Source organism: Centroberyx affinis, unplaced genomic scaffold (genome assembly GCF_046629955.1).
Source record: "Centroberyx affinis isolate AG114_WGS23_722 - 3 ecotype Tasmania unplaced genomic scaffold, CSIRO-AGI_Caff_v1 ptg006324l_1, whole genome shotgun sequence".
Taxonomy (NCBI): Eukaryota; Metazoa; Chordata; class Actinopteri; order Beryciformes; family Berycidae; genus Centroberyx; species Centroberyx affinis.
This window is the reverse complement of record NW_027283216.1, coordinates 83-16324: the sequence shown is the minus strand read 5'-3', so window position 1 is coordinate 16324 and position 16242 is coordinate 83. Positions and strand designations below refer to the sequence as shown.

Genomic DNA, 16242 nt, shown 5'->3' with positions numbered 1-16242 from the left:
TGTCCCATTGCTGCGACACCAAGGCTCTTCCTCCTTTCCAACTTCTATTTGAAGCATTTAGGCCTACACCATATTTCATGCAAATTCAAGAGGGGAAATGTCAGCACTTTGATTACCGTTCAGTTATGTTAATATGCTGATAGATGAAGAGACTATCAAAACCTAATCTTTGCACTTTCCCATACAGCTCTTGACCCCCAACACCGTTCTGGCTAGAATCCTTGGTTAATTTTGTCAAATGAGCTCATATGGACAAAGTTATCTGTTTTTCAAGTGTGCTAGCTGGGCCAATAGGGTAATGTCATTAAGGGAAAGAAGTCCAGATTTGTGAAGCTCTTCAAAAGCTAGGAACAGGAATCTCTTTATGATAAATGTGAAACAAAAAACGAAAGCAAAACATTCTATGAGTCAGTTCTCAAAGAGCAGACTCTTGCTTTGTTGATGAGTTACAGTTTAGGTTCTTTAAATTTGCATTCAAATGTTAGGCATGTAGCTGTGGCTCTTATCCAGAGCAACTTACAGTAAGTGCAACAGAGAAATAAGATTAAATTCCAAAATGAAAAACATTACAAACAAGCAAAAGTAAGTGCAAGGGTCAGGGTGTGATAATAGATGTAACAAAATGTTACAATTCTGTCTGTACACTATATTCTATCATTTTGTTTTGTTTGATTGTTGATTAGTTAGATTTAGTTTGTTCTTTGTAAAGTCCTTTGAGACTGGAGTATATAGTCAGGTTTATTTATAAACTTGACTTGGCTGGACCATGACCTAGAGATATGGGGGTGTAGGGCCGGACCATGACCTAGAGATATGGGGGTGTAGGGTCGGACCAGGGTTTTGAATTGGGCAGCTGCCATAGGAGGGAGTAAAGATGGCCAGCTGTGACAGACAACTTGGGCAACACTTGTGCAATGGCAGTACAATGTTGACAAAGCTTCAAAATTTTCTACAAAAGTTCTGTCCATTGTATTGGTTCCTTGGGTGAGCTGGAATCTGTGCGTTGAGCTTGATTATAAAATGTAATACAAGTCAACAAGTGTGAGTGTGTAGTCCAACCATTCTATCTCTTTACATCCATGCTGAAATTATAAAAAAAAAAAAAAAAAAAAACTTTTTCACATACTTTTTTACTCTTTATTGTTGACCATCTTGGGAGCACACATAAGAGGGGTAGAAAATAGGATAGAAAATAATTGTCTAATTGTCTGTTGGTCCCAGAAATCATCACTAAAGGCAGTGACTTGTAGATTCATTATATCACCATCACGAAATTAAGCGCTTAAGCTTATCTCTAATAATAATAAGTAGATGAACGATAAACAAAGAAGGGAAATGTGCACAACCCTTAACCCAGATAATCCATGATTACTTACGGCCACCCATTACACACACACAGACACACACACACATGCACACACGCACACACGCACACATACAAAAAGAAGGTGGGAAGTTATAATTTCACTTTATCCCTCCCTTCCTTAGTCAGAGGAATTTCACTGGAAGCGTGAGGTTGCAAATCTCCTCTGTCCGAGAAACGATGATAACAGCTGGTTAAAGTGAAAAAAGGGGAACCATAACAGAGTGAGAGGAAGGCAGGAAGTGCGCCAGCAGATGAGGGATTGGTACAAACATGCTGAGTAATGTTTCTGAGAATGTAGCCAGTATTAACCCTTTCAGTTAGACCTGTGAATGTGGTCAAAGCAGCTCATTGGCATTGTGGTTAAATTGACTGAGATTAAGAGGATTTCTGTCCCTGCTTGGGCAGTCACCCATCTATCTATCCAGTGTGACTGCATGGGCTTGAGCCTTGAGACCTTTATTTTCAAGCCCCTAAGTTTACCACCCTTCTGTTGAAAAAGGGAAAACATTGTAAATATGATAACATACTGAACAGCATAATTATTTTCAAAGGTTTAAAATTTTGATGTATACTGTTTAACTAAAATGACTGTTTTGTTAGTTTTGGAGAGTTAAAGAGAAGACATGAGAGTAAGATTTTTTCCTAATAGTTCAGGTAGGCCTGTTATGTCTCTCCAACATGCTATTTTGTGTCTTGTGCTTTGTTTCGTTGTGTTTTATTTTTTTCATACTGTATTCCATCATTTTGTTTTCTGATTGATTGTTGATCAGTTAGATCTAGTCAGGCTCATTCTCTGTAAAGTCCTTTGAGACATGCTTGTGATGAAGGACTACATAAATAAATTAACTTGAACTTGAGAAATGAACAATGACACTGCAAAAAGGTAATGAGTCAGATTCACTCCTGGAAGTATATACTCTGCAACTCCGACCTCTGAGCCACTAGGATGAGCAAATGGCACGTTTCATGAGTGATCAAGGCCTGCCTGGTAGAAATGAACCAAAAACCTACAGCTTGTTTAGTGAGTTATAAAACTATTAAATGGGCATCAAACTTGCCGTATCTTGTGTTGTTAATTGCGGACGTGCTGGAGGTTGGCATTCCCACAGGAGATGGGATTTCAGGAACCACTGATTTACGGTGTGACATCAGTCCATTGTCGCTTCTATCTTTACTATCTTTACTTTGTCTATTGGAGCAACTCAGAAAATAAGGAAGTTGAGCTGCCCACTTTTCTCAAATGGCCTTACACAAAAATTCTAAAAATAGGCCTGGTGAGGGTAAAGCCCACAAAGTCTTAAGCAGGAGTTGTAAAGTCTTGCCACGACTGTGCTGATGCAGACAGACACGCCCATATTACGCCCATATGATACCCTCACTGCTCACACACTGTAGTTGCTTCATATTTAGGCATGAAATTTAGGCAGAAATGTTTCCTAAAAATGCTTAATGTTTAGTTGATGTTTAGTTGAAATGACATTTCTCATACAGTATATATACTGTATATGTACAAACACTACCAAAGGTTTCGACACACCTCACTCAATGTACTATGTTTTTCATTATCTTAAAGCCATTTTGATCTAAAGGCTTATGGCTTATTAAATGCTTGAAATTTCTTTCTTAGACAAATATAAATAGTGAAGTTGATGCCTATGTATGAATTTCTTTCCAAAGCGTTTGCCTTTCCATCAAGGCAAAGGGCGGCTACTTTAAAGAATCTAAAATATAAGATAGCTTTGATTTGTTTAACAGTTTTTTTTTTAACACTTTTTTGCTCACTGCATAGTTCAATTTGTGTTATTTCACAGTTTTGATGTCTTTACTACTATTCTAAAATGTGGAAAATAGTAAAAATAAAGAAAAATGTTGCGTGTCAAAACTTATGACTGGTACTGTATATACAATCAGATTTGACAATTCATTGGAAGTATTTTTTGAACCATCATTCCATGGCAATTCTCCCAAGTATGTTCTCAGCTTCTCTAGAAATATTTGCAAAATAAATCATTGGCTTAAGTTCATCATTCATCCAGGAACTATGTTTTTTTTTAAATTAAATTAACTAACTAACTAATTAATTAACTGTCAGTCATTTTGTAAGAGTAGGTATCATAATTTTGGCAGATATCTCATTTTGGAACAAACTTCTTCAGACAGGGGTCTGGTGAATTGAAGCTGGATTTACCCCAACAAATTACAGCAAAGTCATTGGGAGAAAACGTTTTTTGTTTCTCAGAGGGCTTAGAGCACCATCATGCACTAGTAAAGAAATAACAAGCAGTAACTCATAATGTGCATCCACTCCAAGCTGCTTATTGTCAAAGATGCTAACCTCCTTAGAAAATGCAAAGCCAAACTTTTTCCATATACACACATATCCTAGACAAACGGTAAAGTACAGAGTACAAAGTAGCTCAATGTTGTATGCAATTTGTCAAACATAATCATGCACTGGCACATTTCTGCAGGGATAATAGGGTTATGCAGTAGTACAAATGATAGATCTGATGGGGATGAAAGAGTAGAGACGTGCGTGTTTTAGCGGCCTGTTAGAGTCCATTTCCTATAGTACAGATGAGTTATCTGTGGTTGATGAATGAATACTGTGGACTCTTGTGGTAGATAGTAAACCAACTCCCTCACAGAAACAGAAAGCAGAAATGAGAATCAGAAACAACTAATTGCAGCTCACCGGAATTTCCTCCAGGGAACTGAGTTGCATAATCAAACATGAATTAAATTCATCAATAAAATTTTGACACAGTAAAGATTATTGAATTCAGAATTATGTGTATTTGAAAGCATTAATGTCAGTCAAATGTTCCATGCCCTCCAATCAAAGTGAAACTGTGGCTTCAGCTCTTCAGTGGAAATGGGGTACTGATGACTGGCACTTCCCAATGACCTCAGACACGTCGCTGCAACCACTGAGCTATTCTAACCTCACAAATTGTCCACTGAAAGTACAAAAACACCCCCTGATCAAAAGTAGACATCAACCCGTTATTACAACATTCTTAAGATAGAAGCTACTGCAGCTGTCACTGTTATAGTTGCCCAGTAACCAGCTTTCTGCTTTCATTTGACCCAATTTGGGAGTTCACAGGTTCAATTTCCCCATGAATAATCCCCATGGTAAATTACAGATCAAAAAGGTGGAGGAGGGGAAATTAATAAAATGTATTGATTAAAAAAAGCATCCCACAGGGCCTATGATAATAAGTAGCACTGATGGTCATTATCACACATTTTGTAATGACAGATTGATAAAAATATCCTTTTCCCCTTTAAACCAGAATGGAGGTAAGGTAGTTGCAACTGATTAGAATTTGAAGAAGAAGAAGAAGAAGAAGAAGAAGGAGGAGGAGAAGAAGAAGAAGAAGAAGATATAGTGGTAGAGAATAACACTAGAAAGTCAGTGGGGGGACTTTTGACTTTCTCCCTTGAACATTTAAGGAAAAAGGAAGTGAGAAATCAAAGACTAGACTTTGCCATGGAATCTTTCATATTCACCTCTCTTCTTGAAATGAAAAATGACAACCACCTTAGACCCTCAATGAGAACAGGAAAAAACTCTACCACTACCACTGGACACAAGGAGGGAGGAAGAGTCAAGGACAAAATGAAAGGAGATAGCAGACGCACCCATGCACACAGCAGACAAACTCAGTCGCTTAATCCATCTCACACAAACAGACACACACTATACAAATAAACAGGTACACACAGACCAGGAAGCAGGAAATACAAACTAAATTCCCATTGGCAGTAACCTGGACTTGTGCTACCTAACTAGTCTAATCTTACTCTATGAGGCCGTGTCACTCTCAGAATATGCAAATCTAAGGTTGGCCACATGATAAAGAAAATAAATAGGTTTTAAGTTTTAAGCTTAGATTTGAAGATATCTGGAGAATTTGCCTCTCTAATCACAGCAGGGAGACTGTTCCAAAGAAAGGGAGCGCGGTAAGAAACACCTCTGCTAACAGCAGGTTTTTTCTGTTTGGATAGATACAGTATGTAGCACATGTCTATGTGACATTTTACCTGTTAGGCGAAGCACCTTGAGGTCACATCTGGCATGAATTGGGAGCCAGTGTAGGGAGGACGGCAGAGGCCTCATGCAGTCAGATTTTATTGTTTTGGTCAACATTCAGGCAGCAGCATTTTGTACAAGCTTAAGATTTCTGATGCTAGCATTTGGTAAACCAAAGAAAAAGATGTTGCTGTTATCAAGTCTCAATACAAATGCCAAATGCCAAATTAATGCCAAATTTATGGATGATTTCACTGAGAGGTAGCATGTAGACAGAGAATAGCACTGGGCCCAGAACTGAGCCTTGTGGTACACCAAAGTTCACTTTACAACACTCAACTGTCTTATTGTTGTGGTAGACGTGATGCGTTCTCTCTAATAAATAGGAACTAATCCATGAAAGTACTGATCCTTGAATGCCAGTATAATTCTAAAAACGATCTAAGAGTATGTTACAGTCCACAGTATCAAAGAGTACTCTCATGACAAACACTGAAGTTTAATCACAATCAGTAGCAAGCAGGAGATCATTAACCACTTTTGTGAGTGTGATTTCAGTAAACCTGATTGAAACAGATCAAATAGATTGTTATTGGACAGGTAATCAGTAAGTTGGCTGGCTACAATAGTGTTTTGGAAAAAAGAGCAGGTTTGAGATCGATCTATAGTTCCGAAGGAGTTCTGGATCAAGATTTAGGTTTTTAAGTAGCAGCTTAATCATGGCTGATTTAAGTGGAGGGCACACTGCCAGTATCAACTGACAAGTTGAGTCTACTAAAACTAATTTGAACCACGAGAGTAAGCAATCAGTCTGAGAAACTCCAGGTGAGCTATTCAAGGCGGTGACAGCACGCTGACTGAAGAGTATACTAGTGATCGCATTAAAACCAATAGTAAGGTGTATTCCTGACCAGTTCCTGACTAACATCAACTTTTCACAGTTATCATATTCAGGTCTCTCATAATTGGGATATGAGTTTATCTAGGTTATTGTGGACAGGTGGACAGTCCATCACAGAGCATGCACCAATACATAGCCTACATGTATACATGACACAATGTCATGTATCCATTAATACACCCATATTTTCCTGCTTTTACAATCTAGCAAATACTGATAAAAGCACTGTGTTCAAAGCTGTCAACAACAAAAAAAGAAAAAACCTATTATCTTGTTTAACTGACCAATAATATATTCCTTTTTTTTTTTTTTAATTATACTTGGCTAAATTGTGTGTGTGTGTGTGTGTGTGTGTGTGTGTGTAACTTGTGTATCACTGCTCCATCTATTAAACTGCATTTCAATTATTCAGTTAATGCCACTAGCATACTCGTCTTTATGTCACTCCGTTGAGTAGGAATAGAAGCAACTAATGAGTCAATACGCTGTTGATTATTCATTGGGATCATGAACTCTCATCGCTTGACGTACAGTATAGGCTGAATTAATTCCATGCTTGACGCAAAGTGATGAAGAAACAAAGAAAGTCGGATTTCCTCAAGTCATAGGCTAAAAGTTATAAAATCAAATGATCGATGGATGATAACGAGGTGAGGAGGGGTTGATGCCTCATGCCTGTGTGTGTGTGTGTGTGTGTGTGTGTGTGTGTGCGTTTCGCCCGGGTGGGGGGGGGGGGGGGGGGGGGGGGGGGGATAACGGGAAATCCCTCTATTCTGAAGAATATAAAATGACAGCGCATCACCGCGAGAGGGCAACTCCTTCTGGCCTCGCAGCCTTCAGCATCACTGGATTCACATCAATTCAACAAGTGGTTAACTGCAGCGCAGCATGCCGCCCACACTCAGTAAGTGACTTCTAACTGCTGCTACTTTTGCGTCTTGCGTTTGTTCCTCCTTCGCTCACACATGCTCTTCCCTCCCGTACAGATGCTTACCTGCTTTCTGCAGTGATGCTGTCGGCCCTGGCGCGGTGTGTTACCGGGGCCCCCGTGGCTGTCGCGCCCACCGAGAGTCCCTCAGGTGATCCTTCAGGTGAGGAGCAGGAGGCCGAGCGGCCCTCTGACCTGAGTCGCCTTTGGGACTCGTTCATTGCTACCACCGAACTGCACGAGAAAAAGGTGAGCGCTTTACCTTGAAGGAAAATTACAATAATATTCCTTGTGATGTGTCTGTGGTAATCAATAGTAAGGTTATACTGATCTTTTTTTCTGTTTCATATGGTAGCCTATTGCTGCAATATTCCAATAGGGACCCATAGTGCGTCTGCGCTACTCAATACTGAGTTTATAGTGACCTCATATACTTTACAGTATTTTTTTTATCCCCTATATGATAGTATTTTATAGTATCAGCATGAATATTTAAAGTTTTGCTGTGACATTTGTTTAAAATGTATTACTATATTACTACATTACTATAGTTCTTTGTTGTAATGGTATGGCCGATGCCACAGACCTTAGGTTACAATATGTTTTAGCCTACATTGCAGGGGCAAAACACTGTTGCTTGATTTGAAAATATCACTAAAATGTCAGTAACTGCTAGCAGGCTGGCTGGTGTCTCACTCTGAGCCTGTACAGTAGGTGGATTGCATCGCTGACCTGCTTCACTAAGTTTCTTTTTCTCTTTCAGTTTGAGGAGGAATTTCAAAATCAAGTGAATTATCAATATCTGGATGACTCCAATTTCCAATCAGGCTGCCCAGGCTTGAATTTCAGCAAGGTATCTCCTTTGTGACCCCATTCTCTCTAATGCAACCTGCTAAAATGACAAGACACTGATAAAAGAAACACAGAACAGATTTGCTGTAGAGTAGAATAATGGATTGAATTAAGGTCATAGGGATTCTGAGGTTTCTACTCAGATGTGTGACTGTGTTCCTCTCCTCTGTCCAGGAGTCGTGTCTCCACAGACTGGTCCAGGGTCTGCTGAAGTACCAGGTCCTCCTGAAGCATGTGGAGAAGGAATACCCCAGAAACTCAATGCTCCCCCATGTCAAGCTCTACAGCTTGGCGTCTTTGATCAGTCTGACCAAACAAAAGGTGTTTGAGATGCTGCACACTTAGTTTTAGTACTTTCTAGACAAAAGTTGGAGAACTTGCACACAAGGGTCACAAGCAATTATATTTATGCAGTTTGCAGTGGTGGAAGAAGTACTCTGATCCTTTACTTAAGTAAAAGTACCAATACAGCAATGTAAAAATACTCCATTACAAGTAAAAGTCCTGCATGAAAAATCCTACTTAAGTAAAAGTACATAAGTATTAGCAGCAAAATGTAGTTAAAGTATTGAAGTAAAAGTAGTGGTTTGGTCCCTCTGACTGATATTTTATTATATATGACATCATTAGATTATTAATACTGAAGCATCAGTGTGTAAGCAGCATGTTACTGTTGTAGCTGCTGGAGGTGGAGCTAGTTTGAACTACTTGAATCTGAGGGGTTGTGAGATGATTAATGGGAGAGGAAAGAAGAAAAAACAAAGTTCTAATACACAAATCTGTTTTCAGTTTTTGGACTTTTTCTCTAATCTTTGATTTTTGCTGAAATATTGGATCATTTGAACATTTATTGAAATGAAACCATGTGAGGTTTAGAGGGAAAAATCACTATTGGGTGGAGCTGTTAACAACTCATAGACATCTGAAATGTGACCCCGACTACACACTGCTTTTTGTAAGACGTCAAAAGCTAAAAAGGTTGGAAACCACTGGTTTAATCTTTAACAATGTGTTGTATTTAAAAAGCTTGTTATATTATCCATTGTGTCAAATCTCCATCTGAAAAGTAACTAAAGCTGTCAAATAAATGTAGTGGAGTAGAAAGTACAATATTTCCCTCTGAAATGTAGTGGAGTGGAAGTATAAAGTAGCATCAAATGGAAATACTCAAGTAAAGTACAAGTATCTCAAAATTGTACTTAAGTGCAGTACTTGAGTAAATGTACTTAGTTACTTTCCACCACTGGCAGTTTGTCCTTATGGGCCCGGGCTGCTCAAAAAGTATGTCATGGTTCTCTGGTCACACTGTCACATTGTACAACTAGCATGTTTTCTAAAGGCTCCTCTCTCCCCCCTCTGCCCCACAGATGAAGCACCCTGAGCGGGTAACAGCGATGACCAGCAGCCAGGAGGAGCAGCTGCTGAAGGAGCTGGCCCACCCCGACACTTTCCACAGGAAGATGACCGCATACAACATCCTGCACCTGCTCCACTTGTTCCTCATCGACGGCAAGCGCGCAGTCGTCAAAATGGACATGCACAGGCGAAGTCTGGCCAACAACATACTGGGCAGTTACTGATTACTGTAGCTGCAAGTTATAAAGATGAAATTACTTGAATGGGTTAAGGAATTTGTTACCTAAAACTGGTGGTATTAACACTTTGTTACTTTTACAAGTAACACAGTTACTTTGAGAATCCTGTTTGACTTAAGTGTTACAGATTTATGGTAGAAAAAAAGGTGATAAGGTTTTAATCAAAGTCTTTTGTTTATAAGAAATCACTGATCGGGTGTCTAAGACTCACAGTGTTCTGACAGATGGCTTTTGAATGATCCATGCAGGTATAGTGGGTCTATAGTTATTTATAGGTTTGTTTGAATCTGGTAGGCCTAAGGGCTTGTATTACCCACTACTGTTTAATGTATTCAACTTATTTATATTTCTATATGATGCACTCGTGTTATTTATTAGTAATCTATGGCACATTAACTTATTTTTGTAAGCTATACTTTTTTGTAAGCAAGACATTTTTGAAAAGCAATTGTATGATGGATTTTGAAAAGAATGCTTTTATACGTATTTCTGATAAAATGTTATTTATTTTCTTATGCACAAACTGTATTCTGAATATAACACCGAATCCAGTTCACCGACTGAAGATATACGTAGAATTAAAACTGTGAATGCACATTGAGTGACTTGAAGAAATATTTTGTTAAATTAAAAATTAAATTAAAAAAACTGCATTTGAAAAGAGATACAAATCTTGCCTGTTCATTCAAACTCTTATCTCACTATATTTGTCATCATCAATTCCATACTTATTTCACACCTTAACAAGATATGAGACTGACCAAGATTTTGGTCAGTCTTCCATCCCTATGTATGCCGAAAGTGTCAGAGTAATATGACAAATCAAATAGTCAGTATCACTCTACAAATGAAGATTATACCAAAATTTGAAATGACCATTGATTTACACCATCATAAAATTTATTTTCATATGTGCATATTGGGATTTTGATCACAATTTCCCATAACCTTTCAGAAATTTTCATGCAATTTCTAAATTTTTCAAGACTGAAATGTATCAAATTCCTTTTATATACTTATCCAGACCTGCATGGGAACCCTGTGATTAGATTTAAAGGCAGAGCCAATCACATTCTAATGCATGAGTTTTACAATTTATTCAACCATTTCTTTCAGTTGAAGATGTATACAGATCATAGCGTCGACTTGATTCCGTGTATAAACAGAAAACTGTTGTTTCTCTTAGGATTTATTGCCAGAAATTTCATTTACAACTTATAGAGAAAAACATGGATGGATGGCATAGCCAAAGACAGCGTTACAGACAGTGTTACATATTCCTGAACAAAACACCAGATAAAAAATGACAGCCAGCGCTGAATATTTTCAGGGACAAAGGAAAATGTCTGGAATCCACCTTGTTGATCCAAATGTCTCCCATCTAAACCAAGATTGAGACCAATTCTTCAATCTGCATTCGTCTATATATAATGTAGTCACACACATAATGACCACAGATAAATATTCATGAGTCTCTCAGACGTTGGACAGTAAGACTTGCGGACACGAAAGGGAGAAATAACGTCTGTTTCCCGGGTGACTGCCAATGAGGCGGGATCACTTGACTTGATGAAGGGAGGTGATCGGCTGTGTGGACGTTTTCCTCAGCCCCATAGTAAACTAGGAGAAAGAAGGAGTAAGGTCAAAAGTTACACCAGAGAACTGAGATCCCATGGGTCATTTACACAGCCCAGAGTTTCATTTATTAAAACTGTAATTACAGTGACAATGATATACAAACACACACTGCAATGGTGCCAATCAGTACGAAACGTTCAGATTTCATGGTAAAGTGCATCTAGAAATGATGCGAGTTGAAGATAGCAAGGCAGGTATGGAGAGTGATAAATATTTCAAATTTGGATATAATTGAAAATGAAGATATCTCTAATACCCAAATACACAGGGGCCAGTTATGTTTATCACATCATATTAAATATACAACCTTATATTTCCAGTATAAAGAGCATTTGAACCAGCAAGAAGGAAGGAATACACACTGCCACTCATGTCTTAAGTGTGGGGACAAAAAGCAGAAGTCAGGCACACTTTTACAGTAGCTCGCTCACAGAGGGCCAGCATTAACCTTCAGATGGGTGCATTAAGGCTGCATTCAAAACAAACATTTTGTTTGGATCTAACATGATTTTTGACATGTTCATACAAACAGCATTAGCTGTTAACACTGCATACCTACTACAGTAGTACGGTATATCTGTAATCATATATCGTGATTTTAGTTTCCACAATTAATAACTGTAAAGTCGATGAGACAAAAAAGGTGCTATAAAATACATTTGCTCTACAAATCATGAATAATGACTGCAATTAAGAACTGAGATTACAATATCCAGAAAATAATTGTGATTTTCATTTTAGCCAGATCATCCAGCCCTAACACATACTGCGTAACACCTAGAAATTCCAGATTTAGTTTTGCTAACAGTAATTAAAAAAGGCTGGTAAGACTGCTGGCAAGTTAGGCCAACCACTCCACTTCTCAGGAAATACTGGTGTAGAACTGTGAAAATCATCATGTCACATTTCCCGCCAGTCTGTGTGTGCTTGTCCCGATATTGCACACTTACTGTACATGCATTTTTTTTTTAGATGTTACAAACCAAAGTTTCAGAATTTGTGTCCTTAAGACAAATCTGTACACACCTCAAGACATTGGGTTCAGGCATGCCTGGATCTGCTCCTCGTTTGAAACCTGTAAATACAAAACATAAAACAAAATTGAAGGACACTAGTGCACGTTCTGCAAGTCTCTGGACACTTGTGATGTGTGCAAAATAATCTCTAGTTTATCTATAATAACCTGTTAGCATTGCTCATTTAAACCAATGTGTAAGGCTAGCTGCGAACATCTGGTAAAGAAAAACAACCGGTTACAATGGAAAAAGTACCACAATCCAATACAAGCCAACAGTCTATCATTATTAGCTTGACATCGCTGCTTTGGCAAGCATTCACCGGCTGCAAAGTCTACACAGGGTCAAAATGTAACGGGGGCTCAAGGCAAAAATGTATTAGAGTTTATAAAATGTCTGTGAAATTAAAGCAGCTAAGGTGGCAAAAACTGCGATAATTAGTAGCCTAACTTTTTCACAGTGTTTTGTTGAGCTGTTATATACTGAACAAAAATATAAACGCAACATTTTTGTTTTTGCTCCCATTTTTCATGAGTTGAAATACAAGATCTAAGACTTTTTCTATGCACACAAAAGGCTTATTTCTCTCAAATTTTGTTCACAAATTTGTTTAAATCCGTGTTAGTGAGCACTTCTCCTTTGCCAAGATAATCCATCCACCTGACAGGTGTGGCATATCAAGATGCTGATTAAACAGCATGATTATTGCACAGGTGTGCCTTGGGCTGGTCACAATAAAAGGCCACTCTAATATGTGCAGTTGTTATCACACAACACAATGCCACAGATGTCGCAAGTTTTGACTGCAGGAATGTCCACCAGAGCTCATGTTGCAGCATGATAATGCACAGCCCCATGTTGCAAGGATCTGTACACAATTCCTGGAAGCTGAAAACATCCCAGTTCTTGCATGGCCTGCATACTCACCAGACATGTCACCCATTGAGCATGTTTGGGATGCTCTGGATCGGCGTGTACGACAGCGTGTTCCAATTCCTGCCAATATCCAGCAACTTGGCACAGCCATTGAAGAGGAGTGGACCAACACTCCACAGGCCACAATCAACAACCTGATCAACTCTATGCAAAGGAGATGTGTCGCACTGCATGAGGCAAATGGTGGTCACACCAGATACTGACTGGTTTTCAAATAATGCATATCTGTAGCCCTAGTCATGTGAGATCCATAGTTCAGTGCCTAATAAATGTATTTTTTCAAGATAAAACTGCACATTTTAGAGTGGCCTTTTATTGTGACCAGCCCAAGGCACACCTGTGCAATAATCATGCTGTTTAATCAGCATCTTGATATGCCACACCTGTCAGGTGGATGGATTATCTTGGCAAAGGAGAAGTGCTCACTAACACAGATTTAAACAAATTTGTAAAAAAAAAAGGGAGCAAATCCAAAAGTGTTGCGTTTATATTTTTGTTCAGTATACATATCATATCAATGTGGCTAGTGTCCCCCCTTGGGCCACCTGTAACTGGGGTTTCCTTTACAAAAATGGAGTACACAGAGTAGAAAATGTCTTTGATTGTTACTCTGTTTATCTGATGGTATATTATGATTTAAAATAAAATAAATGTAAGAGATACAAATTGAGCGTTTATTTGTCAATATGCAAAATTACCGTATTACTTCATAGTTTGATAAAAAATTACCCTGAAAAGAACCTAAATGCCCCTAATAAGCAGATGGGGCAATCAAGGGAGAAATAAATGCCATCTGAAAAAAAGGTTAATTCCACAGCCTGCGACACATACTTTCAATGCAGAAAGTTTTTGCAGACACATGTATAGACATGCAGGCACCTCCAGCTCATTAAAAAAAAAAAAAATCCTGATAACTAGCATGTCAGTGACATGATGCCATAATGTTCTTAAACAGACCAGAGATAGCTAGTCACAGAAAAACTAACCTACCATTCCTAATAACATAGAGAATGTGTTGACTGAATTAAGTAGCTGGAAACTCAGAAACGCCAAAGCATAAGAAATTTGACTAAGAAGAGTTTGTAGCTCACTAAGTAAAAGGTGTCATTAGATGTCTCAGAGAAACATTGTGTTTAGCTTATTCTGCTGCATCACAGTTTATGAGTGACCAAGGGCAGTGCATCCTGCAAAGCATCCCTGACATATTATTAAACAGCTTTTTAGACCCTTCAAAGTCCTGTGTGTGTTTTAAGATGCACCAGAATGCTCTACTGTCACCGACTGCAGGTCTTCCAGGTCTTAATTTTGTGGAACACGGAGAATGGACTGTTCCACTAGCCTAACATCTGGAGTTGATATTCATATTCACACCTGACTGCCTCAAAGCCAAAATAAACCCAATAAAACAAAAACATCCATCCTCCCGGCTTCATTCATAAGTCTTGGACTGCGTCACTCATAATGCAACAGATTTCTAGTACATGACCTGTGGGTTTCCCAGAAGACAGAAAATAGCCCTACACTATTACTTCCTCAATACCAATCTCCATAAAAAATTACATCACCCACTCTCAAAACTAAATTACTCAAAACTTCTGACTGTGTCTAAAACATGGGTGTTGTTGAGATGGTGGGCAGCAAAAAGATGTGACAATATCTCAAGCTCAATATAATTAAAAAGTATAAAAGTAAGTATAAAAGTTCAGTATAATTAAGTTCTGCCCTGAAAGAGTAAATGGGTGCAAGAGGGAAAAGCAGGTAAAGAGGTGAAAGAGAGGGAAAGAAATCAAAGAGGGTAGAAAGTATGACGTCAGTACTGGTGTTTCCAATATGCTGAAGGCGAGAACATTCACTGACAGGGGGCAACTCCGCAGGGTGTGAGGTCACACGGGCAAAAGTCCTGCAAGGACCCAACTTCCCCATGTCCACTCTAAAACACACCCATCCATGGACACACACTCACAGGGTGAACAGTTTGAAGGCGTAGACTACCCAGGAGCTACTGCTACAGTAAGTCTGAGTACATCTACGGTTTCCTTGCTGATTTAATTTAAATTGTGTCTTCTGGGATCACAGCATCTCAATAAATTTGAGGAGTGGAGTGAGAGAACGTCATGGAAATTCACATAAGCAATAAATTACACTGTAATAACCAAATAATCACACAGACACGCGAAGAGGTGGGCGATATGGCAATATTACATTGCCACAGGACTGAAACCCTACCAACTCCGTTTCGATAACGATCACCTGCAACTAACCAGCCGCTAACGTCAGTTAGCAAGGTTAGCATTAGCATATCGTTGGGGCGGCGGATATGCTAAGCTAACTGGCTAGCGAGGGAGGTTTAGTCAGCTAGCCGGTCTCCACCTCCCCCGTTTCGGATACTGACCCAGGTAGAGCACCGTAGGTATGAAGCCCCATCGGATGACAAACTGGCCGCACTGGAACAGCTGCTGCAGCCGCTGTTTAGTCTCTTTGCTGAGTTTAGCCATGTGTCTTCCCGCAGAGGCTTAGAGCTCGCGACGATGCTGTTGCCAAGGACAAGAGAGAGGAAGTGACGTGGAGGAAGCTTGGTCGTAACTAGACAAGTTCTGCTGTATGTCGCCATCTAGTGGACACAAGTACTGCATAGGTAAATTTATGGAGGACTAAAATAGTCACAATAAATAAATACAGTATGCGTCAGTGAAATAAACAATTACATAAATAATACAGAAATACATCAATAAATTAAGCGGGATCTATCTGCTGATTGGGTAATCCTTTGCAATCGATTTTGAGAAAAAAGTCAAAATATCCTTGGTTTTTTCAATGCGACCATGGCATCCCTCTCTGATTTCTCAAGACTATTCTTGATGAAACTACCTGCTTAAGCCTTCGTTTGACATTTAGTCAACTGAGAGTTGCCTGTCTGTTTTACCTTGCATCTCAAACCAATGAATGGAAATCCCGATCAAAATGAAACATT

At 39.0% G+C, this 16242-nt stretch overlaps 2 protein-coding genes across 2 annotated transcripts; one reads left to right on the top strand and one right to left on the bottom strand.

Moving 5' to 3' along the window:
- Window positions 1–7282: 7282 nt before the first annotated feature.
- LOC139638391 (interleukin-6-like) lies at window positions 7283–9666 on the top strand. The gene is made up of 4 exons (XM_071512519.1): window positions 7283–7483; window positions 7998–8087; window positions 8261–8407; window positions 9454–9666. Exons 1-4 carry the CDS (start codon window positions 7316–7318, stop codon window positions 9664–9666), a joined length of 618 nt encoding a protein of 205 aa, XP_071368620.1. The 5' UTR covers window positions 7283–7315.
- Window positions 9667–10303: 637 nt separating this feature from the next.
- Window positions 10304–15808, bottom strand: tomm7 (translocase of outer mitochondrial membrane 7 homolog (yeast)). Its single transcript, XM_071512510.1, has 3 exons — window positions 15664–15808; window positions 12346–12394; window positions 10304–11301 (listed from the first exon to the last, which is right to left on the bottom strand). The coding sequence occupies exons 1-3, from the start codon at window positions 15764–15766 to the stop codon at window positions 11286–11288; spliced, it is 168 nt and encodes a 55-aa protein (XP_071368611.1). The 5' UTR covers window positions 15767–15808; the 3' UTR covers window positions 10304–11285.
- Between the last annotated feature and the right edge of the window lie 434 nt (window positions 15809–16242).

Coding starts and splice junctions, on each gene's coding strand:
- LOC139638391 (XM_071512519.1), top strand. CDS start 7,316: ATGCTGTCGGCCCTGGCGCGGTGTGTTACCGGGGCCCCCGTGGCTGTC. Junction 7,484..7,997: donor CCGAACTGCACGAGAAAAAG/GTGAGCGCTTTA, acceptor TTTCTCTTTCAG/TTTGAGGAGGAATTTCAAAA. Junction 8,088..8,260: donor CAGGCTTGAATTTCAGCAAG/GTATCTCCTTTG, acceptor TCCTCTGTCCAG/GAGTCGTGTCTCCACAGACT.
- tomm7 (XM_071512510.1), bottom strand. CDS start 15,766: ATGGCTAAACTCAGCAAAGAGACTAAACAGCGGCTGCAGCAGCTGTTC. Junction 12,395..15,663: donor ACCTACGGTGCTCTACCTGG/GTCAGTATCCGA, acceptor TTGTATTTACAG/GTTTCAAACGAGGAGCAGAT.